General features: G+C 37.7%; 1 protein-coding gene across 5 annotated transcripts in view; it reads left to right on the top strand.

Moving 5' to 3' along the window:
* The window catches only part of CERT1 (ceramide transporter 1), an 84455-nt gene that overhangs the window by 51345 nt on the left and 8964 nt on the right, over positions 1-24146 (top strand). For 4 of the 5 annotated variants that reach the window (XM_048292818.1, XM_048292822.1, XM_048292821.1 and 1 more), the window contains 8 exons: positions 2256-2363; positions 3170-3308; positions 4256-4339; positions 9680-9837; positions 15712-15804; positions 18460-18546; positions 19520-19612; positions 20214-20291. In XM_048292818.1, the coding sequence (XP_048148775.1) occupies positions 2256-2363; positions 3170-3308; positions 4256-4339; positions 9680-9837; positions 15712-15804; positions 18460-18546; positions 19520-19612; positions 20214-20291 (840 nt within the window). The remainder of the gene's footprint in view (positions 1-2255; positions 2364-3169; positions 3309-4255; positions 4340-9679; positions 9838-15711; positions 15805-18459; positions 18547-19519; positions 19613-20213; positions 20292-24146) is intronic. The other variant, XM_048292819.1, reaches the window with a different exon arrangement.

Here is a 24146-nt window from a genome sequence, read left to right as displayed (position 1 = left end):
TGGCTTGTCTGTGTATCAGTTAGAAATGAGTACTTATTTTCTGGTTCTTGTAGTAAGTGTTCTCAATGTAATTTTTTTTTTCCTCTTGGCTATTTGAACATAAATGTCTGACACAGTTTTGTGAACATGGTCTGTAAATGCACATGCTTTCGATTCATATTGTGTACTGTTCAGTCTGATCTTCATGTCTGCTGAATTTGCTTCTCAATAGCAAATAGTTACCTATGTTGCACCTTTTTATTTATTATGGTAGACTTTGCAAGCTGATAGCTGTATCCATATAATCATGTATGCTGTTGTGTGTATGATTCTGTAGCGTGGATAAATTGTTTAGTGGAATTAATAATCACAAGCATAAATGACAGACAAATAAATATGCTGCTGAAAAGGTACCTTAAAAAATCAAGCTTACGTATTGATATGGAAAGAAGGGTTGGAGGTTTTTTTTTCACCTTCAGCTTTTATTTTGTGAACTAAATTAGCAGAGCATTGACTGTATGCATAATATTGGAAGAAAAGGATTTAATTCAGATGTAGAATATAAAGCATCAGATTTTCTACTTGTAAGTTTACATCTATTCTTGGAAGTTCTAAAGTAGGACTATTAAGGTGTGGCTTTGACTAAATCTCAGATAAAGAAATCCAGAAATTTCACTTCCTAAGCTTTTAAAACAAGGTCTGGCATAGGTGTGTCTTTCTCACTTACTGGAGAAAATCAGAAAACACTTGCTAACCTTAGTTAAAATACTCTGACCTCAATGAGATTGCTATTTCGGCTTCATTTTAAAATTGATCTGCTCTTTAAGCCATATCCTATTGAAATGAAATTTTATCATCTTTCCTGGTGTGTACAGCTGACAGAGAAAATTAAATGAATCTTCATTGTCAAACTGACTATAATGAAAGCATATTGGATCATCTTAAGATCTGTAGTATATGCTTAAATAAATATTGAAGGTACTGATTAAACAGTGAAGTCTTTTTGTATTTGTGGTTAAAGGAAGCTTTAAAAGAAATGTTTCAAAGTGTTGGGTGACTCTTGTAAAACGTTCTTTTCAGATTTATTCTTATTACATGATTTTGAAACAAAGCAGTTGTATGCCTAAACTCTTACTTGTAGCTCAGACATACATACTTTGTCCCACTTTGTCCAAATTCTTAACCAACACATCAACACTTACCTTTCTCTGCTTTTTAACTTATCCACGCTCTCCTGCCTTCCTAAGGCCTATACAGCTTCCAGTTTTTCCATAAAATGTGCAACAACTGGAATTTTATTGTTTCTTCTTGTTCTATACCATTTGTTTTGTCTCCCCTCTCCTCACCCCATTTGAGTTTTGGTACTACTGCAGAATTTATTTCTGTCGAAAGTTCTTCACAGTTATCTCTGTCTACTTGATCAAGCTTATCTACTAACAGTATTTCATGTATTATTCTGAACCATCTGTTTATTGTTTATATTCTCTATCAGGATTTTTCATCTCCTTTGCCATGCACATGTCATTTACATTAACATTTAGACAAATTTATTTTCCTCCAGTTTCTCAGTATCTGCTTCTGTTTGACTTGTGAGGAAATTTGTCAAACTCTATTTTTAGATCTTTTAAATGTTACTCTAATCAAGAGATGTTTTTCTTTTTTCATTGTTTAGTTAATTACTGTTATTGTATCCTCTCTTACTTTCAGTGTCTTACCTTGTTTTATGTAGACCTTTGTTCTCAGTAAAAAAATAATTTACTTCTATCAAAAAACTTGATAGAAGTAATAGTCTGATTTTCCTTGATATCTATTTTGTTGCTTTTAAAAAGAAAGTGGTACTATTTGTGTGATTGGAAGGATTGACTGAAGCTGATTGTCTTGGGGCTGAACCATGTTAATCCCCCAATTAATTGTAGAGTAATGTAAGTTTTTTAATAGGCTGTGTGAAAGTTACTTCTTAGGAATTACGTAAACCAAAATAATGAAACACTCTGCCTTTTTTTAACCATTAAATATATATTGCTGTGTCCTTTCGGGGGCACATAATTCATTGTAGGTAACAAATTATTTTACAAATCAATTTGATAATAAAAAATAAGTTTATAATAACTTTACAGATACTGCATCAACATCTTAGGTGCAGGCACAGTTTGAGTTATTTAAACCTCTACTGCAAAAAACAAATGGGTGTGTTTCAGAGAAAATGATGTTAATCTTGTTTTCATTATTTCTATTTTATCAAAGGCCTCAAGCTTTTTGTGTGGTTTGCTTTTTAGACTGAATCTGGCTATGGATCAGAGTCAAGTTTGCGACGCCATGGCTCCATGGTGTCTCTTGTCTCTGGAGCAAGTGGATACTCTGCAACATCCACCTCTTCATTCAAGGTTGGTGCAAAAAGTTTTCCTAGTATTTGTGCGTAAATAATGTGCAACTGGAAAAGAAGTAACATGTGAAGACTCATTCACATAATTATAGAAAAAATGCAAAATATTTAGTTTAAATAACAGTGGTCCATCATATGATGGTGAACAGGTGATACAGTAAGCTCTCTTGTGCCTCTGTGCAGTCATCCCTTTTAAACTGTGGTGTCATCTTCTGTGGCAAGAAAATGAAACTTGTGTGTGCGTTCATTAACTTTTTCTAGTTTACTCACCAGAATATCCTGGGCTCCAAATGAAAACAAACACTAATTCTATAGCTTAATAAATACGATATAGTACTGGTTGACAAATTATGGCTTTCCTTGTGTCATCCATATGAATATTTAATATATGAACTGGGTGTGCTGTACTTCTGGGAGAGCAGAAGAGGAACAACACAAGAAAAGGGAATAAGAATCGGAACAAAGATCTTAAACTAGAGCTGACTGCTTTCAGGCAAATATGTATAAAGCTGGTAGCATGTAAGATCCCATTTTTAATAAGCTTTTGTGGAGTGCTCTGAAGTAGCAGATAGAGTCAAGAGGAAACATTGAGACCAGTGACAAAATGAGTAAGAAATACTTTGGATATGGTTTCTTCTGACATTTAACAGTATTTCATAATTGCTGGTATCTAAAATGCCCTTAATGTACTTCAGTTTCTCTTCATAGCTGCAGAAATATATTTTTAAATTAAATTTTAGTTTTAATGAATCAAGCTATTGTTGAGTATGTGGAAACATTCCAGGCTTTTTTCTTTTGTGTTTTCAGAAGGGCCATAGCTTACGTGAGAAGCTTGCAGAAATGGAAACCTTTAGAGACATTTTATGTAGACAAGTTGATACTTTACAGAAATACTTCGATGCTTGTGCAGATGCAGTTTCCAAAGATGAACTCCAGAGGGATAAAGGTAACACTGTAACTGAAAACTCTTCCCTTCACAGAATGTAGCTTTTTAGCTAGGAAACAGATTGATACAGTTACAGTAAAATTTAATGTCATATAAATAAAATATGTATCTTAAATTTACTTTAGTAAAGGACCAATCATTTGCATAAATGCATAAACATGTTAACTATTTTTACTTTAGCATTCAGATTTGCGTAAAAATCTGCTTGATGTTAACCTGTAGCTGTCAACTGTACAAAAGCAATGCTTTTTAGAAGTGTTTTTTTATAGAATACCAATTGCTAACCCTCGTGAATTCAGTTTATTGCTGTCTCTTACCTGTTATTTTGAAAACCAAATGGGATATTAGTTTTGATAGAAACAATACACTGTTTTGAAAAAGTCAAAAGTGCTGCCTTAAGTAATGCTTCTGAGACATATTGGCTGGAAATAGAGCACTGAATGCACACTTGAGACCATACTAGACTACGGTGTGGATGTCAACATATCTCTGAATTGCTTATATCAGAGTACAGCTTGTCACCATATCTGTGCACTCTGCTGAGGCATTTATATTCATCTCTGTGTTTGTTCTGGCAGTGTGAAACTTTTGGTAGTAATAAAACACCAGAGAAGTGCAATTCCACTTTTTTTTAGTTTTCCAGTGTAGAAGATTAAATAGCTACTGAATCATGGCTCCTACTTGTAACACCAAAATATGTCGCTCTTGCCAGAGAATTGAGTGCTAAACTTCAATGCTGAGCAATGTTAGATTCTGCTGTTAACTGACATTTACATTGGTAGTGGTCTTGGGTCAAAAAGAAAAAAAACCGAAAAGGGAGGGAGGGTTCATGACTGTTGTTATAGGAAAAAGTGCTAGCTAGCCATGAAGATGCTCTTAATTCTTTCATGCACACCAAAGAACTAGAAAAGCTTTCTCACTCCCGTAATACACTCTCTCAAATCTAGTGGTAGAAGATGATGAAGATGATTTCCCTACAGTACGTCCTGATGGAGATTTTGTACATAACAGTAACAGCAGTAAGGAAAAATGTAAGTATTTTTCAATTTTTTCACTGATGAAAATTAAAATGAATGGTATCATTGGTACAAGACAGGTATTTTATGCTCTTTTCTAAGCAGAAAATTGCAAGAAGAGTTATTTAAGTGTATGTGAATGGAAGTTCTTAGTCATGTTATAATTCTTTAGCAGCTTTTCATGATTCTCTGAGTTACACTTAATTCACACAAATACTAATGAAAGCTTGTCAAGCTGGAATTTCCTATTCTCTGTTTAGAGTCAATGTCGCTACAAAATTCTGTTGAAACAGCTGCATTATTTAAATATTCGGAACTGAGATTTTTTTAACAGGTTATTATAAGTGTTACCTGCTTTAGGAGTTTGGTGGAGTTCGGTGCTTTTCCACTTAGGGATGTCCCCCTATGGTTTTCCCAAGTACTATGGCTGTGGAATGGTTAAGACAATACTGTTACTGATTCTCACTTAGCATAATTTTAGTGCTTTTTTGCTGTCCTTTTCACTGTTATAATGAGCAGAATTTGGATTTTTATTCTTATCATAAATGAAATAGTTATTGTACTCACTGTATCCATGCAGCAAATGTGAAGAACTCATGCAAGTCTTGCTGTTTGAGAAATCTGATAGTTCTGGCCTGGAGGAAGTTGTGTATGCATTTAAATTGCGTTCTTCTTAGACCTTTTCATGTTTTCTGACTGAAGTATTCTAGTGTTTACACTTTCTACTTGTTGACAATTCACTTAGTCCTAAGGTATTTCTTAGACTTGGTTCACGAAGCTTGGAAGTTGCACTTCCAGTTTCAAGTGTGGTGGAATCTCCCGAAGTACTTTCCAGAAATGTTTTTAAAAATGTAAATGCTTTCATCAAGAACCTGGAAAATACAGGACAAAATAAGCCTTTTCTGTGTCTTCTGTTTTCTTTTTAATTGGCTGTTGTTCCCATGTATTACATATTTCCTTGTTGTATTTAAGTGCTTTTTCTAGACCATAGCCAAAACTGTTGTGGTGGAAGAGGAAAGGAAAGGAAATGGAGCTTTTCAGGATACTTCCAGAATTCATCACTGAGGATTGATTGTAATGCTGATTTCAGAGATTAAGTAGCATATAACTGGAGTTTTGAAGAAGTGTATGGTTCCACTAACCTTACTGTCTGTATGAAACTGTACTTTTTTTTCTTTTTGAGAATTGTTAAGTTAGAATTCAGAAAACTGCAAAAGCCTTCTTTAACAAATGTTAAGTAAGAGTTTAATTTTACTGCATGATTCATTTTGGAGGAGATGTCTTTGTCAAACTTAATTTTTGTACAGTTATGTAGGAGTTTCAGCTTAATTTACCCGTAGAAATTTTTTTCATATCTACATTGTTCTGGTGCATCTGCAATATGTATGCATACACTATGGGGAATGTCATTAGGAAAGTCTGTATTTTTAATGCAGCTGGTCATCAAACCTTTGGGAACTTAGATGCTAAGAAATTGATACTTGGTATTATGGGTACCTGTATATAAACTCACTCACTATAGGTCACTACAGGAAATAATTGCCTTCTGCAGAACTTCTAATTCCAGTTGTTACGACTCCTGTATTCCATTAAATTTACTTTCCATCAATTATTTCTATGAAAATATTTGTCCCCATTTTAGTTTTTCTGTGCCTCAGTTTGATTTCTAATGGCTAAATTCATTAAATATTTAGTAGCTGAGTGCTGCAAAGCTTGATTAGAAATGAAAAATTAAGTGGAATCTTAAGTGATACAGTGGGGGAAGTAGATGTCTCAGGTTGAGACAGCCATGGTCACGTATTAGGCAGAAAAGTAGTTCAGACTAACTGGCAATGAAAGATTTATCTTCACCCTTTTTTAAAGCTTAGCCTCAGAGCAGCTGTTAAAATTTGGTTTCTCAGATTTCAGGTTCTGTTCTTGAAATTTCTGTTCAGTCCTGGAAGGACTGTAAAAATCTTAACTGTAGCTGACAAGTGATTGCCTGTTTATTCTGAGACTCTTCTCCACTCGGTGCTTCAGGAAGTGAGGCATAGGTTCAACCTCTTAATTTAGCTTACTGTGATACGGAGGAGTGTTTAAGCCTACTGTTCAAACTACTAGTGCACCAATCTGAAGCTCAAATCATTCGATTTAAGACTGACCTAAGGGACCATATTCACATTGTCTTTTGCAGTTTGTTCTCTGGGCGGGATGAGAAAGTTAATGTGAGTATGGACATTTGTGTACTTCTCTGAAGGTGATATGGATAGAGAGGCTTTTTCTTTTCTGTGCTCTCCAAGATCTTTAAGTGAAGAGCTAAGTAGAGTACTATGAAGTTGTTTAAATATATTGGTCACTTTCCAATTAAAAGGTCTGGTAACTGTAACTGTGATCATTTATATAAAACACCAAGGTATGGTGTCTGGCTGATGCATATTTACCCATTGGGATCTTATATATTTAGGAATGTAGACTCTTCATCTCAAAATGTTCCCATTCATCCCCTCTGGAAAAAGAACATACTTGGATTTAAATTTTCTAAGAATAGGAAGAGCAGGTGTAACCTACTTAAGGAACCTCCTTGAATATGGAAGGTGTCTTTTGTACTGGAACTATAAAGATGGAAGTGGTACCAAGGCTGAAGGAGAGAAATTTGATGTAAATTACTGCAGAGATTTGTTGGATTTTTGTGCTTTCAATGGAGGAAGAATATTTGCCAAAATATTGCTGAAAAATTGGGGTTGTTCTTACAGGAATCATATTGATCCTATTGCTATCCACAGAAGATAACAACAGCAGGTATCAATAAGTGGGTCATGGACACAAATGTTTGTTTTTCACTTAAAATTAGTTTAGTGACATAATATGTTAAGGGGGCGTAAAATGGAAAAGATGAAAGAATGTCTTTCTACTTATTATCTTTAGAATACTTTCCTGTTTCACTGGAAAACTGATTTGATCAAAGAGTGGGAAATTATTACAAGCAGAGTCTCAGGTACAAGAAGGGATATCCTAACAGACACAGAGGTCTAGGAGAGAAAAGCTGAAGAGCTATTGAAGGTTAAAGCATGGTATGAAGAATTCCTTGTATGAAACACAAGAGAAAATAAATCAGAAATAGAGCATAGATGGGATAATGAAAAAGGAACTGCTTGGAAGATGTTGAAATTGAAGTTAAGGTGGGGACAAATTATCCTGCTTTTTTCAGTTGATGGCATGGAGCTTGATAACCAAAGAGAAGTTGCAACAGTAAGAACACTTTCCTATTAGTCTTTACCTTTCAATATAGATCTCCAGATGCCTGATTTAATTTTGAAGTAATCAATCTATAGCTGACATGAAAAAAAGTGTAAAAAAGGAATCAGAAAGATGTTTGGTCTCTCCAAACAGAAAATCTCCTCAAAAGTTCTTCTAAAGTGCTGAAGCTCAGTTGTTCCTGAGGTGAGGGTTGAAGTCATCTCCCAACACATTTCAGAAAGACAGATATTTCCTGTGATTAAGAATGAATCAAAATACTTGTATCCATCACAAGGAACCTATTGAGTGACCATCTCTTCAAAGAAATAGGTTTTACATCCTTCTGCAACATGTTCATTTTTGCCCATTATTATAATGGCTGAAAGAAGCTTTGCGCACTGGCTTTAAGTCTGCAGCTCTGCATCTATCACAGCTACTCTGAGGCTATTCTTTAAAGAATGGCTTAGAATATGTGATGACTAAAATTGTATGGAAGTGTTAATGAGATGTAGCTGAGACCTAGAAAGGGACAAAAGCTCTCTTCTCCAGGAAATTAACCTGTGTTGCTGTATTTCCCTTAAATTCTACCATAGAGATTTCTGAAATTATTTATACAGTGTTGCAGCTGGTGGCAGTTTCTTCAGGACATCTACATATTTCCTAATTGAGAGAGAAAAATCACATCTGTAAGCATTATAGCTGTGCTGTTAAGCCTGCATGTGAACATAGCCTACACCAACAGGAGGAATTACTGGTGTAAAACTGTCTTTTTCAGTTGTGAAGTATTATGGGCAAAAGTTCTTGTATAATTCTAATTATTTCCAGTGGAGTCACTGCATCACCTTCTTGCCAGCTTATGCCACTTTCAGTCTCAGTCCCCTCTGTGTTCCATTTGCAGCTATTGGGGTAGGAGAGCTGGTCTTCTCATTATCATTTCTGAAACAATTTTTTCTTTCTCTTGCTTTCTTTTTTTTTCCCCTCCAGTCCCCATCACCTTTACCTTTTAGGGAATGTTCTTGATTAACATGAAAAAAAAAAAAAGTGTTGTGTTCTACCATAGTATCTGTGCGTCTGAGGTATTTGGAGTAGTGTGTAGTCTGTAATCACTTGTTTGAAAAAGAGATTGATTCCTTTTGAAAGGGGGAGCATATAAAACCAGTGCTGAAGACCATGTGACGATTGCTTTCTGTTCCCAAGTGCAGACACTCTGCTCTATAATTACAGAATGGAACTGCTCGAAAGCTCTGCTTTGCTCTTGTAGACAGATAAACTTACTCAAATATTAAATTGTACTTTTTAAATTTTAACAGTGGTACATTGACAAACTGACAGACCAGAGAAAAAAATTATATCAAGCTAGGTGATAAGTCATGAGCTTGCACTTTGGCATAGCAGGAGTTACTTTAACTTGCTGGGTTCAGTCAGCTTCAACTTGAGTGTTACTTCTGCTTTGTAATATTTTCTGATATTCATGTGCAATGCTTGATATGTTATTATGTCAACCTACATACCAGTTTGACATATAATAGGTACTTTTTTTTGTCACACATTTTAAACTACTTGTTTAAATAGCCTTAGCAACAGATGGCCTGGTTGACAGCATGAAGTAGTTCTTGGAACTGTAAAACTCACAGTACTTGGAAAATTCAGCACATTTGATGCTTTTATCTTATACCTTTTTACTTTGAGGTTTTAAAATCTGTAATTACATGCTTAAAACAACCTTGAATTTTACATTTTGGGTTTGATGACATTTTGAAATTGTTCCTTTCTTAATTCTGAGTCTGATATGTTTTAAGGTTGCTCTGTGTTAATTAGGCCCCATTTCAAGCTATCAAACTGCTATTGTTACAAACTATTACCACTCCCTCCACCCACATGATTTGCAGAGTGCAGAGTAATACAGCATTACAAGCAGGCTTGGAATACAGTATAGCAAGATGAAGCTTCAAGGATCTGTTTCTCCTTTTGAATCTCTTTCCTTATCCTGTGGATAGCTGTGGACATTATTACCACTTTAGATTTTTATTTTTAAATTAACTTTCTAGCCAGTCTGTTGTCTTCAAATATAACACATACATGTGAAGCGCTTGTTTGATTTAAAGACAGCTATCAGCGATCTCATTCATGTGTTTTTAGTGTTTCCGCATGTGACACCCAAAGGAATTAATGGCATAGATTTTAAAGGAGAAGCTATAACTTTCAAGGCAACTACTGCTGGAATCCTTGCTACGCTCTCTCATTGTATTGAACTCATGGTAAAACGTGAAGAAAGCTGGCAAAAAAGGCTAGATAAGGTAAGATCATTTTCCTTTTATTTTTGTTGAAAAAAAAGTTTCTTTAGCTTGAAATTGAAATTTCACATAAGCTGTTATTAACTTTTGTATTCCATCAACTGCTTTTATTTTTATGTACAACATTTATTAATTTCAGGTGCTTTCATTATTAACCCTATAAAATGTTAAGGAGCCTCATTCTGACTGGTGGTACAGTAGGTCTTTTCATCATAGTCTTTTTTTCATAGCGCTTCCTCAGATGGTAGTCTTATGTTCTTTATATCTGCAAAGAACCTGGAATTATTTCATAGTAGTAAGTGTATTGCTTGCAGCCTTTTAACACAGACCTAATTATCCATGCATGCAAAATGATGTGCAAGTCTCTGAAATGTTTTAGTATGGTAAGAGATGGAGACAATACTGGGGAGAACAACCAGTTCTAACTTTAAATGTCTTCTCAAGATACAATTATCTCCTTTAGGAGATTGGTGAGATTAAGTTATGCTTTACACTAATCGGCTAAATCTTCTGTATGTGGTGTTAGAATATCTATTATTCTAATGGCAGTGATAGTTCATGCTGAACTTACTCAACCACTGTAACACCTCTAAATGAGCCATGTGTTCTTGCCTGAGATCTGCTGTTGGAGGCATGGCAGGTTGTAATTCAGGCTTTAATTCCTAGAATCTTGCTGTTGCTGGCTGGTGTGCAGCGCAGCTGTTGTTCTGTTCTCGTTTCACGTGTTTCCATGTGATACAAATCATGTATCAAATCTTACTCTATTTAGTGGTACACTATTCAAGAATGAACATTTTCAGACAAAATGCATCCATGTTTAAACCCTGTCTTCTGTATTGTTTGTGCATATGTCAAAGGCCTGGCCCTGTCTCACTGTATTGTGTCTTCTGTCAGCAATTCGTTACTGGCTCAGCTGGGCAGTTGGGGGAATTACAGTAGGTCCAAAACTTGAAGCCTGTTTGTAGGATCATAGGGGAGTTCAGGCTGGATACAGACCTCAAGAGGTCTATCTTCCTCTAACCTTTTTCTTAAAGTAAGGACAGCTTGAGTCAGACCAGGTTGCTCAAGGCTTTATCAAGGCTTTATCAAGGCTGTAGACTGCACAGCTCCTCAGAGCAGGTCTGCTGCTCACCTGTTGTTAGAGTGAAAAAGTTTTGCCTTCTATCCTGTTGAAGTAACTTTTATTCCAGTATCTGATGCTTATTTTTCAGCCTTCTCCTATAGACTGTGAAGAGTCTGGCTCAGTTTCTTTATGACTCCCTTGAACATATTGGAAGGCTGTTGTTAGGTCCCCCTAGCAAAAGCCTTCCCTGTGCTGGACAAACACACTACCTTTGTGTTGATGAGACTTTCCTTAGAGCATGGATGAAACGATGTTTTCCTTACCTGTAGTTCAGTATATTTTAATGAAGAATATATGTTAAAATATAATTTGAATTTATTTAGATTTCCTTTTTGTCACTTTTTTTATTCTCTTGTGGACTAACTTTAAAGCACTTATTTAAGATGCAAGTGGTTAACAAATTCAAACCTGAATTTCACTTGGGGTCTCATGGGACTAATAGCTCATACAGCATGAGTAAGTACATTTTAAAGGGGCTCACAAACTTCTTTCAACTTCTTTCCCCAGGAATTAAAAGGGCAAAAGCTCCTGAAACGTCAGTGTTTTTAACTTGCTCTGCTTTGGCAGACTTGCAACTTTCAAAAAGTCCCATTTGTCAATGACATTTTCTGGGGTTTAGAGGGCAGGCATGGTAAAGTACCTTAATTAGTATATGAAGTCATTACTTTGTATTCCACCCTTTGCTAGCCTTTTGGAAGAGGAGAATTTTTATTGAATGAAATAACTAGAATTATGGTGGGATAGCCTTGGCGAAGAGTGACGTGCTCACCACGTATTCAGCTTAGAGAGAGAAATAGAATGAGAAAGCTCATGGGTCAAGAGAAAGACAGGAAGATTGCTGCCTGGTTTTTGTCATGGCAGAACATTCTTGCCACGTGGAAAATCAGATTGTTGCTGGCTTAAAATAATGGGAAATTAATGGGAGACAGAAGGACAAACACTAGCACAGCTTTCTTGCCCCTTTTCCCGAGCTCAGCTTCATTCCTTCCCTGTAGGCTACTCTACCTAGAATCGTAAAATCATTAAGGTTGGAAAAGACCTCAAACCTCATCAAGTCCAGTGGTTAACCTAACACTTCCAGGTCCACCACTGAACCACGTCCCTGGTGCCACATCTGCACCTTCTGTAACATTTCTGGGGTCAGTGATACCACCACTTGCCGGGGCAGTCTGTTTCAGTGCTTGTCTTCCCTTTCAGTGAAGAACTTTTTCCTCATATCCAGTCTAGCTCTTCCCTGCTGCAAGTAGAGACCATTTCCCCTTCTCCTTGTGCTTGTTACCTGGGAGAAAAGAGCAACCCCACCTGGCTGCAGCCTCCTTTCAGGCAGCTGTAGAGAGTGAGAAGGTCCCCCCTGAGCATCCTTTACTCCAGACTAGACACCCTCAGCTGCTCCTCACAGGACTTGGGCTCCAGACCCTTCAATCAGCACTGTTGCTCTTTTCTGAACATCATCTCAATGTCCTTCTTGAACTGAGGGATCCAGAACTGAACACAGGATTTGAAGTGTGGCCTCACCCATTCTGAGTACAGGGGGACAGTCCCTGCCCTGATCCTGCTGGCCACACTGTTGCTGATCCAGGCCAGGATGCCATTGGCCTTCTTGGCCACCTGGGCACACCCTGGCTCATGTTCAGCTGCTGGCACCAGCACCCCCAGGTCCTTTTCCTGTGGGCAGCTTTGCAGCCACTCTGCCCCAGCCTGTGGAGCTGCCTGGGGTTGTTGTGACCCAGGAACAGGACCTGGCACTGGGCCTTGTTGAACCTCACACCACTGGCCCTGCCCCATGATCCAGCCTGTCCAGATCCCTCTGCAGAGCCCTCCTGCCCTCCAGCAGAGCAGCACGCTCCCCCAGCTTGGTGTCATTGCTGAACTAACTGAGGGTGCACTCAATCCCGTCATCCAGATCACTGATGAAGATACTAAACAGGAGCTGCTCCCCAGTGCTGAGCCCTGCCAAGAGCACTGGTGACTGGCCACCAGCTGGATGTAACTGCATTCACTGCCAGTTTCACTGAGCCCAGCCATCCAGACAGGTGTTTCTTAACCAGCAAAGAGTATACTCATCCAAGCCATGAGCTGCCAGTTTCTCCAGGATAATGCTATGAGAAATGGTGTCAAAGGCTCTAGTGAACTCTAGACAGATGGCATCCATAGCCTTTCCCTCACGCACTAAGCATGTCACCCTATCATAGAAGTTCAGGTTGGTCAGGCAGAACCTGCCTTTCACAAATCCCTGCTGGCTGGGCTGGATGCCTTGATAGTCTAGTACATGCTGTGTGTTCTCACTTGAAGGTAGTATGTTCCATAACCTTCCTGCCTGCTAGCAGCAGGCAGTGCAGGGTGAGGAATGGAGGGGGTTGCAATTAGTCCAAAATACTTAATCTTTGCCATTCCTTCCTCCTCATGCTTTTTCCCAGCTCCAGTGCAGGTAGCCTCCATCAGTGACAGCCCTCTGGGAAAAATCTCTTGCAGTGTGGATCCTTTATGGGACAGGGTTCCTTCAGGAAATATGCCTGTAGTGTGGATATATATGTTCTCTGCCGTGGAGCTGCATCTCCTCATCTTCTTTGTCTTGGCATCTCCTCTGTGGTTCCTCACTTTTTCTTTCAATTCATCTCTCCACTGAGTGCTTTTTACTTCTTTCACCGCTCCCCCCCCCCCCCAAGAAGTGTCACATACATGGTGGATGGGCTCAGCTGTGTGTTGCAGTGAATCTGTTTTGGAGCTAGCAAGACCCACCTGTGTCTGCCACAAGGCAACCCCACTCTCCTCCCACAAATGCTCCCCCTGTGAGCAGCATCTTGATGCCTATACCCTTAAATACAGCAATTGACTCCTGCTACCACTATTCCACAGTGGTAGAGCTGCTTTTAGTTTAATTTTATCTTTTTGTTTTAGTGCTTAAACATCACTTTGTAAGAGTAGCTTTTATAACTATGGGCCTGATCAAAAGACTTTGTTTTCTGATAGATGTGGGATGAGAATGGTGTAGATCTTTGTACTTTTGGTTTTCTTGGATATGTGTGTAAACTTCTGTGAAAAGGAAATAAATATTGTGAGATGATAGAAGTATAGATTCTATGGTTAGTTTTCTTTCATTACCAAAAATAGTCAAATGTCCAGAATGAAATTAATATTAAGCATGTAATATTATCTAAAGTAATTGTAGTTACAGCTTTTCTTTCCACCTTTTACACTTAGCTCTTAAGATCTTGAGCTTGACTTTTTGTTTCCAGTGCAGTATATAATACATTGAATGTATTTTAAAATAGACTTTTTTTAAAAATGGATACACAAGGAAAGGATTTTGTCAGTCGTATTTGATCCACTGTTTTACTTGCAGCAAAGTCTTTGTGATAATGCTTTTCATGTTGTCTTGACTGCTGCAGCATTTTTCTGTTCTTGTTTCTGCCTTCTTTAATATTATTGCCAAGAGAAGCTGGAAATTTGGAGAGCTGTATTTTGACATATGTGAATTGTAACTAATTTGCAGAAGTACAGAAGGTGTGGGGATTTGGGGTGAATGGGAGGAGGAATTGTGTTTTGGGTGGGGTTTGTTTTGTTTTTCATTCCAAGTCTGGTAAAATTTCTATGTTTTTCTCAGTGACTTATACTCAGGTCATGTTTTATGCATCTTCAGAACTCTCCAGTTCCTTTCAAAAAAGATAAACATGCATAATTTTTTATGAAATCTGTTAGCAGGTACTGCCTCTTTGATAGTTTCAGAAGGGAAAAGCCTACAGTCACAGTTAAAGACAATATTGTCTCCATCAAAGTGCTTTTTTTTCTTTTTTCCTGTGGAAAACTATACTACCTTGTTCTGCATCAAAACTATTGCCTAATTGTAAACTGGAAAATGTGTTTGAGTGAATGTTACCACCAAATTCCCAGTTGATAAACTCAGCCTTTGAGTATTGCTTCAGGGTTTTCCACTGAATCTTTGAATTTCAATTTGTGTTGCTGAATAATTATACCCATATCTGCAAGAAGTAGTGTGTGCTGTCCACCTGTTCTTAACTTGCTTTCACCTGAAGTGATTTTGAAAGGGGACAGAGAAATATCTTGCAAAAATTTTGCAAGGATTTCATAATTGTTTGTAACTTTTTCATGGAAAGTATCTGGCAGTATGCAGAATTTGTAGAGGAAATACTAGACTTAATCTGATTTTGGCATTACTACTATTTTATTGAAAGTATACAATATTATAGTCACCATCTGGTGTCTACATAGACTGGCTGCTAGTATGGTCACAACCTATTATGGGAGAAGGAAGTCAAGTTGCACTCTCTGCGTGGAGTCCACAAAATTATTCACACTGCCCTAATTATAGATGCAGACTTACAGGGTATGACTTGTTAGTGTATCACTACATTCAGCAAGTTAGCTTTTTAGCAGTTTTACTTTTTACCTTTTGCTATCCCCGCCCAAGCACCTGAGTCAAGGAGACTTATGGAAAGTGTCAGACACAAAGTATGACCCCCAATGAACCATGAACAACTATGCTTAAACTAGAAATCAATTTTTGCTTGCTGATCTGGTTTCTTCCACATGACTTAGAAGGCATCCTCAAGGTAGTTTAGTTGCCCAAGCTTTCTATTATATATGCATGTGTATTGGAACATATATGCAAATAAATTCAGACACTCCTCAGCTTTGCAGTTGCTGCTTGGAAAAAAGAACTACCCTGGTCATTCCATTTATTGGCATGTTGACAGCTCATTCTCACTGCATCAAATGGTCATGTAATTTTACAGGAGACAGAGAAAAGGAGAAGAATTGAAGAAGCATACAAAAATGCTGTGACAGAACTGAAGAAAAAGTCCCACTTCGGAGGGCCAGACTATGAGGTACGAATTCTGCTTTTGAGATTTTTTAAAACACTGACTTTTTCCGGTGGGACCCTGGCTGGATACCAGGTGCCCACTAAGCCACTCTACTACTCCCCTCAGGTGGACAGGGGAGAGAGAATACTGTGAAAATCTTCTGGGTTCAGATAAGGACAGTGATAGGTCACTCACCAATTACTGACACAGGCAAAACAGACTCAACTTGGGGAAATATGGCTGAATTACTAATCACATCTCAAAAATGCCCTTCCCTTACCCCTCTCTTCTTCCTGGGTTTAACTTTGCTTCCAAATTTTCTGCTTTCTGCCCCTTAGCTGTGCAGAGAGAAGAGGAATGGGGGTTGTGGTCAGTTCATCTCACATTGTTTCTGCCACTCTTTCCTCCTCACAGGGAGCACTCCTTACACTCTTACCCTTCTCCAGTGTATGATTCCTCCCACAGGAGATAGTTCTCCATGAACTCCTCCAACATGAGTCCTTCCCATGGACTGCAATTGTTCATTAACTGCTCCGCCTGAATCCTTCCCACAGGATGTAGTCCTTCAGGAGCAGGCTGTTCCAGCATGGGATCGCAGTCCTGCCAGTAAACCTGCTCTAGCATGAGCTTCTCTCCATGGGGCCACAGGTCCTGCCAGAAGCCTGCTCCAGTGTGGGCTTCCCACAGGATCACATCATTCTTCGGGCATCCACCTGCTCCAGTGTGGGCTCCTCAGTGGGTTGCAGGGGCACAGCTGCTTCACTGTGGTCTGCACCCGGGGTTGCAGGGAAGTCTCAGCTCCAGCATGTGGAGCGCCTCCTGCTCCTCCCTCTTTACTGGTACCTATTGGTACCTACTGAGCTGTTTCTTGCACATACTCTCACTCCGCTCTTCTGCAGCTGCAGTTGCATGGGTTCTTTTTTTTCCCCCTTGTTAAATATGTTATCCCAGAGGTGCTGCCATAGTTGCTGATGGGTGCAGCCTTGGGCAGTGGCAACAGCAGGTCCATCCTAGAGCCAGCTGGCACTGGCCCAGTTGGACATGGGGGAAGCTTCTATCAGCTTCTCACAAAAGCCATCCCCTGTAGCCACTCCAGCTACAGAAACCTACACCAACCCAGTACATTTTTGAGATTGGGTTGTTTCTCAAAGGGGGAAAGTGAAGTTTCACAAGCCAGTGCAAGCGTGATTTACAAGTGTGTTCATGCCACAGTTATTTTTTCACCTTGGAAACTGCAACTGTATGAAGAATCTCAGTTCTTAATTTCTTGAGAGTGGAAGTATATCTTTACCTTTGATATTTTGCTTTTGTCTGAAGTATGTTTCTTACAGATACTTCTGTTGATTTTTTGTTATTTTGTCATAGATTTGATACTGCTTATATGTAATTGTATTGTACTTTCCCATTTTATTGGCTCAGCTGTAGAGATAAGTAAAGCAAAGATATGAAAACTCTGACAGCAGAGGCAGTCCTAGAATATGAAGTTTAACTTCAATTAATTTTTAATTTGTCACTGCCACTTGAAATATCGTGTTGTCAAATTCAGATTTTAGGTTCCTTTGTTCTGTTAAATTTCATTTCATCAGCATTCTCCTCGGTGAGTTATTTAGTTCTATCCTGAGATTCGTAAACCGCCTTTTGAAGGTAATCATAGAATGGTTTAGGTTGGAACAGACATTAAAGATCATCTAGTTCCAATCTCCCTGTCATAGGCAGGGACTCCTCCCACTAGACCAGGTTGCTCAACACCCCATCCAGCCTGGCCTTGAACACTTCCACAGGTGAGGCATCCACACTAATGTAAGCTAGTGCGCCTGTAATAACGTGTGCATAACTTTTAAGAGCTTGACCCTTTCATGTACATTAATCAAACACATTTCTGCTTGCAAGTCATAGCCTGAGAAATAGTACTGTACAGATATTTAAGGCACTTGATCTTAGATTAACTGTTGTCACTGAGACATGCACTGTAAAAGAATAAAATAAATAGGAAGCTGGACTTTGTCTATTTGATTATGAACCCAGCTGCTTCTTCCAGGTGTCACTGCTGATACACAGGTTGGGGATTTTTTTTTTAGTTTGGAGGACTAGGTTGTTTTACAATACAGTAAAAGCAGTAAACCTAATTTTACGAAATTACTATTTTAATTAGTAGACTAGAGTTTTTAATGCTTGACTTAACTCTACCTGCTCTTTAGTGTTAAACTGTTATTTCCAAGAATTTTCAATAGAGATCCCCAAAATTTTGTCTTCTCTTGTTATATTTTTGAGCGCATACCTGAATATTAGTGCCTTAAGGCACTGAAATACTTGAAAGGAGTCTCACAACACAGTTATGTTAATAGATGTACTTTACTGACACTGTAAACATTTTCAAGAGAAGATATTTATTAATTAAACCCTAAATTTGGTGTCAAAGCATTACTCAGTTTCCTTGGTTTTTTTCTTCTTTATGCAACTATCATAAAATCGTTGTTAGAGGGAGACACTTCCTTTAACAAGTAAAGATTTTCAGAGAAATTGTAATCCAAGAATATTGGTGAAAATATTTGAGGTCTACAGAAGAAATTTGCTTCCATCAGTTACATATACAATATAAATATGTATTTCTAATGTTAAATTTAAGTGGAACTTTTATGTCTGCAGAAACTTTAACTAGTTTTGTTTCTTGCGCTCTAGGAGGGTCCTAATAGTCTGATTAATGAAGAAGAATTCTTTGATGCTGTTGAGGCTGCTCTGGATAGACAGGATAAAATGGAAGAACAGGTACTGATACTTGAAAAATGTCTTAGTGATGAGCACTTCCTGAGAGACTTCTGTGACTTACACTCTGTCCTGAGGTGTATCTCCTGAAGCTCTAGTTATTTTATTCTGACACTGATCAGGGAATTTCCTTTAATATTTTTACAATAAATTGTTGTTGCTTAATGCTAATTTTGAGAAAGCAACTTCACAGCTTGTCAAGAAAAGAATAGTATAAGTGCTAAGTTTATTGAATGTCTCTAGATTCTAATTCCTAAATGAGTTTCCTAAATGAAAATTATCTTTATATGTGACTGATGCTGTGTTAAAATAAAAATATCAAACACTACAGCTGTCTCAAAATCCAATTATTGGCCTGAAGTTTCTTTTTACTTTAGTGGTATTTGGAGTAGGAAAGGCATACTTTTGTTAGTGTTTGTTTTAATTTTAAAATTCTGTAGTCTCTGGCTACTTCACTAACTCATTTCTTAAATACACTTCAGTGACAAGGATCAAAAAGGGATAAGATGCATTCTAGAAAATATATAGCATATGAGAAAGTATAGCAGCATATAAAATGAGAGGGAATAACAAAGTGGTGCGTCCTTTGTCTTAAAAGGGTTTATGCTTAGGAATATAGTGAATAACAATGACTTGAGAATTAAAAGACTCTCTAGTGGACCTATAGTACCCAACAGAGTTTATCCTATGTTGGGATCTCTTAGCAAAGAGTAAAGGTTTTGAGTGATTGTGACAGTACTACATGGATCTTTAGTGCTGCCAGTGTGTTTTCCTTAACTTAGAAATACACTTTGAAGTTTAGATTAATTCAGTCTTCAGGCCCACTCACTGTGAATTCCAGTGGGATGACAGCTTCATGCCTGTCATGGACAGCATTAGTTGTTGTAGTAACTATGTAGATTGAGCATGACTCACTTTGTTTCACAGTCCACCCAGTAGCAGCTGACTAATAATAATTAAACCGATGTTGTTGCAGTCCCAAAGCGAAAAGGTTAGATTACACTGGCCAACATCCTTACCTTCTGGAGATGCATATTCTGCTGTGGGGACTCATCGGTTTGTGCAAACGGTAGGATATTTATCCTCATCTTCTCAGAATATTGGGCTGGTCCGTGCTGTTTCTGTGTTATATTTTGTGTGGGCAGGTGAGATTTTTAGGTGTTTCCAGTAACTTCCAGTGGCCTAGTCATCTTCGAATAAAGTAGCTGGAACTGAAGAAGGACTGCTTTTTGTCTTGGCTCAAAAATACTGATTTGAGAACCTGTTTAGGATATTCTTTACTTGTGTCAGGTTTGTCAGGCAGAAAATAAAGGAAAAATACCAACTGGCTAACCCCAGTGTTTTCAAGATACCTTCACCCAAATTCATTGAATTGATTTTATTTAAAAAAAAAAAAAAAACAAAAAAAACAACAACAAAAATCCAGTTGGTTGCATCCGAATCGGTTGGCTTGTTTTTTAGTATTACTGGAAACACTATGCTCCTGTCAGGGCTACACTGGGAGCATAATATATAATAGGTGCATGAAATCAGCATTCACTGCTGTGCTTGCTGCTTATGGTGCTTTTGTTTTCCTTTTCTTCATTATCTTGTGCTTGCAAGTTGGTACTGAATGCTCTGTTGTGCCTTTGTTCTGATTACTTGGTTTTTTCTTTGTCTGTCTCTGGTAGCCCTATAGTCGCTCTTCCTCCATGTCTTCCATTGATCTAGTCAGTGCCTCTGATGATGTTCACAGATTCAGCGCCCAGGTACTGTATTGATGTGTCAAGTGGGGGTTGCATGTCTTTGCTGTGTTTCATCCTCTTCTCTAGAACCTGGGGGGTTTTTTGTTATGTCAATCACTGCTTGCTTTGAACTAGTACATTGAGACAAACAAAGGAGTTCTCTATTCCTGTACTAAATGGTTGTCTTTCTTTACATCCAGCTTGCATGCATACCACTTATACAGAGGCCCAAATCTTGTGAAACTATTTGATTTACTTCAATAGCTTTAAAAAAATGCCTATAGGTTGAAAAATTTGTATTTGTAGTTACAATGAAAGTAGAATAACATATGTTGTACAGAGGCTGAAGATGGTCTTTGCTTCGGATTGAATAGCTTTTCTTGCTTTTAAGTCAAAGGTTTGGTTTTTTCTAAAGTGTCTGTTTACAATGATATTAATATACTGAATCTTACGGTTCACTATTACTATTTTTTACCTCTATGACTAGTTTGATTACCAAAAGGCCTTTAAACATGTTGACCTACAAGACTGTGGGTATGACAAATCATGGTGAAGAGTTTATATATATTCACTTGTCCTTCAGAAAATAAGTCTGACATGCTGAATATGTCAATGTAGCCATAATGACATATTCCAGTAATGTACAAAATCACTTTAGGTGCTTGCTAGGAAGATGATAGTTTAGGGTAGAATAAGATAAGTGTGTTCACATGTTTGCTTTTTAGTCTCCAAAACTAACCATGTTATTCATGCTATTACTTTCCTTCTGCTGTGGTCCATATGTGGTTGTCAATATGGAGCTTCCTTTTGGGATCTGCTCTTTTGGAGGTTTTTTAAAGTATTAACAAAAGCTCCAACCAATCCTTTTTTTCTCAAACAGGAATAGATTTTTTTTTTTTTTTTTTTTTTTTTTTTTTTTTTTTTTAAACAGAGCCTGGAATTTTATTACCTGCAGACCTTACAACCAGCTTCATGAGCAGGACCAACACTTAAGGACTTGGCTAGTGGACTAAAATTCCAAGACCTTTTGCAGTCAGTTTGTTTCTGAAATTTGGACTTATTGCAAGGGAAGAAGTGTGCAAGTCCTATTGCACAACAGTGGTAGGCTCATCTACTGGTACTCCAGTAGTTGAGTTAGTTTTCTAAGGTTTTTTTTCACTTTGGGAGGAGGGGTAGTAAAGTGAGCGCATAATAAAGTAAGGGAATAATAAGTAATAGAAAGCAAGTTTGTTTGCCAAGACAGGAAATAGTACTCTGTCAGGTTGTGGGTGCAGAGATCATTCAGCATAAGGGAAACTCATATTTGCCAAGATATGCAGGTGTCCTCATTTTCACCTCTTTTATGCCTGTGATTGGCATAAAACATTTCTGCATTCATATGATAAACCTGAGTTGTAGAGCACCAGTGTGACTGCAGAACTAATCACTTAAAGACCTGAGGTGGACGAAGTCCTTATCACAGTAATGCAAATTGTGGTTAAGTATCAGGACCAAATGGACTGGAGTAAAGTTGCTCTTTTCACCTGCTGCATGGATTATACTACATGGAAGTTACTATGGAGTCCCTCCTAATCCAGTTTCAAGTTAATGGACTCACTGCAGAAAGTACGAGTATCCCCACATGCAGCCCCAACCTCCAAGTATTTTCCCTAAAACAAATTTTTGCCAGACCAACAAGTCATTCTAACCTGCTCTGGAGTTTCAGGTCTACTGAACAAGACAACAGAGAGCATGATGAGAAAAGCAGACCTTTTCATTCTACCTGCTCTGGACTTTATTAAAAAATGTATAAAAAATTGGCCTCTGTCACCAGGCTGACAATTTGGCTTTTGGGAAGGCAAGCTAATACCTTGATTCTTAACGAATGTGACTTTTTTCCTAGACTTAATGTGAATGAAGGGAATGAAAGGTATCAGTAAAAGGTCAAGTAGCAACTTGCAACCCTGTTTTTAAGACTGAGAAATATAAAGATGTATTCTGATGGGAGTTGGCTCTTCAGTGTCCCTCTAGTAAGGTATTGATTTGTCTTTGCCAGTTGAGTGAGAGTTCAGATCACTTTCTTTTAAACATCTACAAGCTTTATCATAGTTTGAGCTGCTCTGAAGCCCTTTAAACGGAAGAACTTGCCACTCAAAGTTCAGGTCAAGACTGTATGGAGTACAAGTTGCAATATTTTTGCAGACTGTTCCTGTAGCCAACTAGGAACCCAGAGGTAATAGTGAGTGTCTCAAGTGGGAGAGAATCTGTGGATCTTGACTGTGCAGGTTGACAGATGGTGACCAGTGCATAGACTAAATACAGTTTGGAGAGAGAGTGTGCACAAGCAGGTTGTGTAAATACTGCATTTCCTGGTGAAGCAGGAGCCTGTTTAGATTGTGTTCCTGTGGGTACCTTCTTCTCTTCAGTCCTTGATATTTCCCTCATTCCTTTGCATTTAGGACATAAAGCAAATGTAGCAAAAGACAAAAGTAAATGTATAAAGCATAGTTTTGTCCTTAATAAATTAGGGTGGGACAGAAAATACATAAGGGCCTGAAGGTATGGTAAGTAAGTGTTGGGAGCATGGCAAGGATTCCTTTCTTAAAGAAGCATTGAATATTTAAATAGCCCACATTCTTACCTGTTTTGTATTGTACTGTCATTGTTTCACTGGGAAAAAAAGGAAGAATCTTTTGTAGGAAACCTGCTAGTAACTGGCAGCAAAAGCTGGTTTGTCTAGAAGCTGAAACAGATATCTTGGTGGTGCATTTCATTCACTGAAACTCAAAAGCAAAATACCCAAAACCCGGAATGATAACTTGTCCTTGTCTAGAGAAGTCTATACTTAGTTAAAGTAAGACAAACCAAAGGATTTCCATCCAGTGGAATTTTTTTTTTCATGTTGTGCTTTGAGAGTTTTATTTGATTCAATTACCTTTTTTCTTCCTGGTCTTAAGTGTATTGTACATAGTACAAACAAAATTACTGCCTTGAATTAAAAATAAATAACATCTTTCAATTCTTTATTGTATAAAAAAAGATTAATTATTATTAGTTTTGCTTTCTACTTGTTTTCATACTTGCTTAAGTATGTTTTACATATTTTACTGCACACTAGGCTTCATATTTTTGTAAACTGTACAAAAGCACCATAAGGTTCAGACTGTTAATCTTGTGATTCTGCACGTCTTCAACTGATCTTCATGTTGGCCCATTAACTAATTCTGTTTGTAGTGCTTTTCCTTTTGGGAAAAAAAAAAGGTATTTCCAGTAGTTCAGGAGAATGATGTGAACCATGTGGACTTGCTTGCTGTGACAAGTTTTAGTAGTCATCTACCTTTTGGGTGTAAAAAAGTTATTAAAGTGTTTCCAATACTTGAAGCAATACACAGCAATGCATACCCTATGATTTTGCTTCCGTTTTTATTTGGGCATTTGGAAAAGGGTGGGGGACCAAGGAAACAGAGTAATATATTAGATCTAAAATAAAAATCCACTTCCTTTCCCAATACCCGTTTTCATGCATATTATATGGAATAAAAAATGAGGTATTCACATAACTTGATAAAAATATAGCAAATATTTGGCCTTAAAGAAAAGGCACAGCTGCTAGTTAAATAAGTTTTGAATTAGCATTTTATAATTATAGAATATCTTTATTGTCGTAATCCTTTGAGTGTAGGCATTTCTGGTTTCTTTCTAGCTGTCAACTGCGCAAAGATGGCATTGAAACAGTGCAGGCATTCTTTGCTCGTGACTGTTTCCTTCACTGCTCTTCCAATATGACTTTTGATATGCATATGCTTTTGTAGAGCTTGTCAGTCTTCCTCCCTAACCCCCTGCCTTTGTTCAGCTTTTTAAATGCTCTTCAGTGAATATCTTACAGTGCATTGCAATTCT

The sequence above is a fragment of the Corvus hawaiiensis genome, chromosome Z, assembly GCF_020740725.1.
Source record: "Corvus hawaiiensis isolate bCorHaw1 chromosome Z, bCorHaw1.pri.cur, whole genome shotgun sequence".
Lineage (NCBI taxonomy): Eukaryota > Metazoa > Chordata > Aves > Passeriformes > Corvidae > Corvus > Corvus hawaiiensis.
This window is presented reverse-complemented; position numbering and strand designations above follow the sequence as displayed.